At 34.6% G+C, this 7,571-nt stretch overlaps 1 protein-coding gene across 1 annotated transcript in view; it reads right to left on the bottom strand.

Moving 5' to 3' along the window:
* Positions 1,613-7,571, bottom strand: part of LOC109835307 — a 62,731-nt gene continuing 56,772 nt past the window's right edge. Inside the window, exons 2-3 of the mRNA XM_020403289.1 lie at positions 2,607-3,825; positions 1,613-2,493 (exon numbers count right to left, since the gene is read on the bottom strand). Of these exons, the coding sequence (XP_020258878.1) occupies positions 1,613-2,493; positions 2,607-3,825 (2,100 nt within the window). The remainder of the gene's footprint in view (positions 2,494-2,606; positions 3,826-7,571) is intronic.

Raw genomic sequence — 7,571 nt, 5'->3', positions numbered from 1 at the left:
CTTGCCCAAAACACTCCAAGGGCTCCCTGTTTTTTATCTGTGCAGATTGTCTCCCATGACACCAAATGTATTTTATGATTCCAAAGGAAGTTAGAACATAATCTGTCAATTTTCTCTAGGATCTTCATAGGTAGGATGTAGTTGCTTGTCCAGAATATTTAAACCCCCAAAATTACAGATTTGATAAGCTGCAATCTACTAGCATAAGAAAGGTTTTTCCTCTTCTGCCAGCTTTGGAACTAATCATTGATTTTATTTATCAGAGGGGAACATTCCAGAGAGGATAATCTTTTAGAGATTAAAGGCATTCCCAAGTATCTCACTGGTAATACCCCCTCGGAAAAATTCAAAAGAGTGCAAATCTACTGTTTCAAATTTTCATCAATGCCACTTAAGTACACCGAGCACTTATTTGGGTTAACTTCTAACCCAGAAACTTGACTAAACTCCTGAAGACAACCATATAGCTTTGCAACAGAGTAGATGTCAGCTTTTCCAAATAGGAGCAAATCATCAGCAAAGAATAGGTGAGTGATATTTAACTTGGAGCATTTGGGATGATATTTGAATAGTCTGTCATTTTTAAGAGTGTTTAACCTTCTTGACAGATATTCCATTCCAAGAACAAAAAGATAAGTGCAGAGGGGATCCCCTTGTCTCAAGCCTCTAGCTCCCCTAAAATATCCATGAAGTGTTCCATTCAAGGATAAAGAAAACTTAGCAGTGGTAATGCATTCCATGATCCATATTATCATTCTGTTAGGAAACCCCAACCCAGATAGCATAGATTCAATGAAAATCCAGCTAATTGTATCAAATGCTTTTCTTAAATCAATGTTGAGAATGGCTCTAGGTGAGGTCTGTTTTCTACCATAATGCTTTACTAGTTCATGTGCCAGTAAAATGTTACTAGAGATACTTCTACCTCTGACAAATGCACTTTGTCCATCACCAATCAACAAACTCATAACCTCTTGAATTCTGCCAGCAATAATTTTTGAAATAATTTTATACACACAGTTGCAGCAGGAAATTGGCCTAAAGTCTGAAGGTGTTTTAGGATTGTGTATCTTTGGCACCAATGTAATAGATGTAGAATTGAAAGTTCCTAGAAGTTTACCAGTCTTGAAGAATTCCTCAGCAGCTAGATAAACATCCTCACTAATGATTCCCCAAGTAGCTTTGAAAAAAGAAGCATTGTAGCCGTCAGGTCCAGGGGCTCTTTCACTTGACATAGAGAATACTGCATTTTTGATCTCCTTTCTAGAGATTGGAAGAACCAGGGAGTTAATTTGAGCTGGAGATAATACTGGTCCACTAGAAATTACCTCTGGGTCAGGAGTAGAGGTATGAGTAGCAACACCTAGAAGCCTTTCATAATATTCAGTGAATAAAGTAGCAATATCAGTTATGTCTGTGATCCTTTCACCATTCTCAGTATATAATGACAACACTCTGTTGTGATGCCTCTTAGCTTTCATTATGAAATGGAAGAATTGGGAATATTTATCACCATATAAACCCCATCTAATATTTGCTTTTTGTTTATAGAAAGAGGTTTCACAGTCAATTAGTCTGGTATATTTTCTTAAGCATTCCTTCTCTTTTGATATCAACATTTGGTTGAAAGATCATTATTTAACTGATTCTGAATATCAGAGAGTTCACTTTTAGCTCTTATCACCTGCTCACTTATGTTCATAAAATGCTTCTTGTTTAAATCTTTCAGATCCTGCTTAAGCTCCCTGAGCTTAGTATGAAGCTTATACATGTGAAAGCCTCTGATATCTTGTTCCCAAACAGTCTTGACAACTGTGGTAAAATCTGGATGATTTATCCACATACTAAAAAATTTGAATGGTCTTTTACCTTTAAAGTCATCTTCACCAATTGTTATGAGAGTATGGGAATGATCAGAGCAATTTGGAACCAGGTAATCCACTTGACTTGAGGTGTAAGTCTGGATCCATTCTTCATTTATTAATACTCTATCAAGTCTACTCCAAATTCTAGAATCAGCCCCTTGTTTGTTGTTCCATGTAAAAAAATAGCCAGTAGTCTTCAAATGAATCAATTGACATGTAGAAATAAAATTTATGAAGTCTTCAGTATCATAGTCAGAGACAAGAGCACCCCCTAACTTTTCCTCATTGCTGATTATGGCATTAAAGGCATCCCCAATGATCCATGGATATGTAACATTTTGTTTGAGAGAAAGTAAGTCATGCCAGAGCTCCTTTCTACCTTCCAGATTATTTAGTGCATAAACCGCAGTAATAATGCATGAGAGCTTTCCATCCTTTGAATTAACATTACATGATATGAACTGATCAGTGGATGATATGCATTGAACAGAGAGTATGTTATTATCCCACAGAATCCAGATTCTTCCATTATTTGCTTGATGAGAGTTAGAAATCCAATTCCAATTTTTAACCATTTTCCTTGCAATCCATTGCATTTTATTACTAGCAACTTTTGTTTCTAAAAGAGCTATGAAAGAAAGATGGAAATCATGAACAAACTGCTTAACAATCATGTGTTTAGAGGATTTGTTCAAACCTCTAATATTCCAAATGGCTAGTTGTATTATTGGGATAATCCACCTCTATCCAAGTTAGAAGGGTCAAGATCTTGTACCTGGCAGTTCAATAAGGAGAATTGGGATGCCTGAATGTCAGAGGATGCTACGTTTGCCTTGTCACCAATACTAATCCTTTTAGCATCATTTGCCCTATTAACACTTGAAAAACCAGAGACATTTACAGTAGGGGAGGTTATGTTTGCCAAACCCATATAATTACTCCTGGAAACCTGCATAGGGTCTTTCCCAGAACTGGGTACTGTTGGTGCATGTTGATGAGGCAGATTCTTACCAGAGTTCCCATTCTCTTTTCCAACAGAGTCTTGATTTATAATAGGCTCTTGTATTTGTCTATTAACAGGAGAAACCACATTTTGTGCATTTATCTCCTTTTCAGAACCATTAACCATATTAACTGCAGCTAGTGTATTTGTCACCTGTTGCTTGGGAACCCACATTTTTTTCATCTTTTGCCTTCTACATTGCTCAGTCATGTGTCCAATTATATTACAATTTGTGCACCATCTTGGTTTGAGCTCATACACTATCCTTTGGTTATAGCACTTCCCATCAGGCCCTTGGATAACAATCTGATCAGGGAGAGGTTCTTTTAGAGGCAATTTAACTTCAATCAAGACTTTTGCATAAGATAATCTTTCCCTTGTAGCAGTTAGCTTATCTGTAGCAATAGGATTACCAACAATGCTGGCAATCTTGCTGATACCAAAGGAGCTCCACAAATTCAATTTTAGATTTCGCAACTGAATCCACATAGGGTAAGTGTAATCTTGAATTTTCTCAATATCAGTGTCAAGAGACCAATGGTTTAAAACAAAAGGTCTTGATCCAAAGAACCATGGCCCAGCCTCTAAAATCTCTTTCATTTGATACTCCGATTGAAACTCAAAGAGAAATAATCCTTGCTTTATTAAATGAACTTTAGGTATAGAAAATTTTCCCCAAAGTTTATTGACATAGGTTTCCATAGATTTAAATTTTACATTAACACCAATGACATGCCCTATCAATGCAAATTTCCAATAATCTTCACCTTCCTTCCATTCATCCATAGAAAATGAAACAGTATTTGCTTTCGAAGGTTGAATAAAATTCAGTTCTAACCCATTACCATGCTTTCTATTGTCAGCAAAAAAAACTAGCGAAGGATTTTTTATTTTCTGGAGCATTATTTTCCAAATTGGTAGCAATCTTTTGATTTTCCATCCCAGAGTCACAGCTATCTTCCACAACAATTGAAATCAGATCATCAACATTTTTAGATCTAACCGCTTGAGAATAATCAATATCATCCTCTAGATTTTGAATTTTTAGTTAATTGTAATCAAGTTAACCTTTTATGATAACTCTAACTAATTTTCTTAAGAAATAATTTTTAAAGTAGTATACTTCAATATAGTCCAAACTTAGACTTGTAACTAAAGCAATGCAATTTTTGCATGCTTAACTTAGAGTAAAAAATAATTTTTCAAGTTCTCTTGATCTAAATATTTTTCAAGTTATATATATAAACATATACACATACATATTAAAATTTATAAAAAATTTGTACAAAAGAAGAGCATGAAAAATAGGCACCAACAAAAACTTTTTAAAATCCAAGGTAATTCTATCTTATTAAGTCTAATTTGACCAAGTGATTAAGTCCAAGAAGTATTTTTATTATTAACGTAAAACCTAAAAAATTTAAGATAATATAATTAATGTGTGATTAATTATTATAAGTGGATATTTATTAAGATAAATATCATTAAATAGTGTATGAGTATATTAACTAGTGTTTTGAGTATAAACAAGACCATACATGAGAATAGAACGAGTCGAAAACATGTACAAATAAAAAATCTTGAGAAACTAGAAATTTCTAGTCCGGTCGACCGTCGCGGTCGACCGTAGCTGGGTCGACCGTCGTAGTTGGCCGTGGAACCTGTATTCTGTTTTCCTTTTTCAACTTGGTTTTGGATATTTTGAGGCCCATGTTTGTTTCTCTGATATATATATCATATACTCATGAGTATTTTAGTATTATTTCATACTTTTGAAACCCTAGCATCCACCAAACAATTCTACAAACCCTAAGTTGATTTTTGGAAGAGTTTAAGGGCTTTTGGAGCAGGATTTCGGTTTGTTTTGGATTTTATCTTGAAGATCTACCTTGGCATTTTAATGAGTTTTAATGTGATTTTATTGAGCCTAATCGACTAATTTGAGTATAAAAGCAATTCTTTTGTATTATATGAATAAAGATCAAATCTTTCTATGTTTAAAAGATAAAGAACGATTTTACAAAGATGTTTAAGACCTGAGAGTATTTAACAACAGTGTTTAACTAAGTTTTAATGATTTATTCTTCGTATCGAGGTTTCATACATGTTCAAGGGTTTAAATATGACTTATTATGTAATTAATCATGTTTCACATGTTTGATAATTTTCTGAGATGTTAATCTGATGTTTACAATGTTCTACACAAGTTTTATGATGAATTAAACAAGTTAGATAAGAAAAACACACACTAACACAGATATCATAAAACCTATGGAGTAGGTTATTGTTTACAGTTCGGTCGACCGCCAGTCAGGCAAACAACATGTGCATGTTTTTTACACCTGTTTCTGTTTTCGAGGGATTTTCTTGATCTTTTCAAGTTATACTATGATACTTATGAAGCTGTTTGACATCGATGGTGTTTGTGAACACCAGATATTGACATGCATATCGAGATTTATGCATGTACACTTATTATGTATTGATTTGATATGTATTGTCAAGATTTTTAATACACGTTAAGTTGATGAAAGTGAAATAACATATGATAAAACATTGCTCATCAGTTATGAACTCAGTGTGGTTATTTATCCCGTAATGAGACCTCGGTTGTACCACACTAGGAGTATTTGGTTGTTTTTTCATTAATGAGTCCTCGGCTGTACCAAATACTCGAAGGTGATCGGTGTATTTTCCGGTTTGGGTTGTTATGCCTATTCACCATTATACGATTATCTGGAAGCATATTCAAAATAGGGAGATAAAACCTATTAATGTAGAACGATTGAGTAAGGAAGTTGAACCCACAGAGAGATTGTGCGAACCTTACAAGAGTATCGTTATTTCATCTAGCCGAAATAGAGAGATAAAACCTATTGCCACCGAGCGATTGAGTAAGAACCTTATAAGAGTATCGCTATTACAAGTAGGGATGCAAATATATATATATATATAGTTATAGTATGATTCTACTATCAATTATCTAAGAGTAGGGTATACCTTCGATACGTGGCATACATGATATGGTCTATTGTGGTTTTGAGTTGGATAATACTTCCTTATGATTATGTTAAGTACCTGAGGATAGTTTGAGAGGTGACATTGGTTCATTATAGTTGAGGTTTGGAGTATTTTTCTTTTATGTGTTGTATTTCATTCATAGGATTAGAATTGGTATTTAGAGGTTTACAATTTGAGACATGGTATATACATGAGGGTTTCCTTATTTGGATTATTTTGCTCGACGTACTAATTCTCGTATTGTGGATTTCTAAATACCAATCTCCATATAGATTTATATGAAAAATTTTATACTTATATGTACTGACTCTATTTTCTTATATACTCCTATCCTTTTTTCCTGGGACCTTTCAGGTAGCGAGTCCAGCATACGGAGAGTCACAGGTTGATGGGATTGCATCTTAGATTCCATCTAGTTACTTATATTCATAGCTATTTCAGAACTCCACATATAGTTGTTTATGTTCAGACTCTAGATTTGTATTTTATTTTGTAGAGGCAGAGTGCCTTAGAGAGATTCCTTTTGACTCTTTATTTTGAGACATGATATATTTGTTATAGTTTAGAGATATTCTTATTCTATTTTAGTTGGGCTCATTTTGTTGATTTTTTTTCTCATATAGTTCTTCTGTGTATATTCTATTCTTGTACTATTTCAATTATATGCATGTTTTGTACCTGCACATCCATTTGATTCCACTAGAGGATATAACTGTGATTGGTGAAACATGTTATTGTACAGTATGGGTGCATGGTAGGTTTGACATCCTTGGTTTTATCTTAGACTGTAGCCTTGTGTAAACCCAAAGGCGTCATAGTTGGTATCAGAGCTCTAGTTCTAGCATCCTTAGGATCATTCTGTGTCGAGTCATGGAGCTAGGATAGAGTTTTCTAGGATTCATGTATAAAGTCCACTAGGAATTCCTAGAATAAGTGAGGACGTAATACGTATACCTCGAAAATTATAAATTTTTTATGACTACCTTACTTTGATTGAAAAGTATTTGCGTGAAAACTATGTGATACGTTATGTTATATATATGTATTTGCAACCTCATTTACTGTGTCTATTAAGCTCTCCTCTTGATATTATAAATGTCGGGACGAGGATGCGGTCGAGATAAAACTCGTACCCTAAGAGCTGGGAAAGCAGAGCCCGAGTCGTAGTTGGATCCACAGTATCTGATTGACCTGGTAATGCCGATTGCAGAAGCAGAGACTAGCAACACTTAAGGAGCGGGTAACGAGCCACATTATATTTTATGGAGTTCCGCCATCAGTTATACTAGTCGTGCCTATTGAAGAGGCAATACTAATGATTTCACCATCACCACAACCAGCTGTTAATAGAGCCGCAGAGCAGGGGGCTTAGCTCTGTAAGAATAAGAAAGACATCAGACACTGAGAGCACCATAGTTTCAGGGCACACCAGATTCATGTGCAGCTTATAAATGAAAGAAATATATAAAAATTTCTTAATGTCGACTCAGTACTAAAGTAGAGTTAGATGTATTTAGCATAGAGAATAGCACCGAAGGATGGCATCGACTTTAGATTTTTGTCGGAACAGCGAATACCACTTATTTAGGAGAATTTTGTTTGCTTCTTTGACAAACAGTAGAGGTAGTCCGATTAAATCATGGAGATATGCCTATAGTTAATTAAGAATTCATGACCAGCAA

This window comes from Asparagus officinalis, chromosome 3, assembly GCF_001876935.1.
Source record: "Asparagus officinalis chromosome 3, Aspof.V1, whole genome shotgun sequence".
Lineage (NCBI taxonomy): Eukaryota > Viridiplantae > Streptophyta > Magnoliopsida > Asparagales > Asparagaceae > Asparagus > Asparagus officinalis.
The sequence above is the reverse complement of the archived record's forward strand: the minus strand, read 5'-3'. Positions and strand labels throughout refer to the sequence as shown.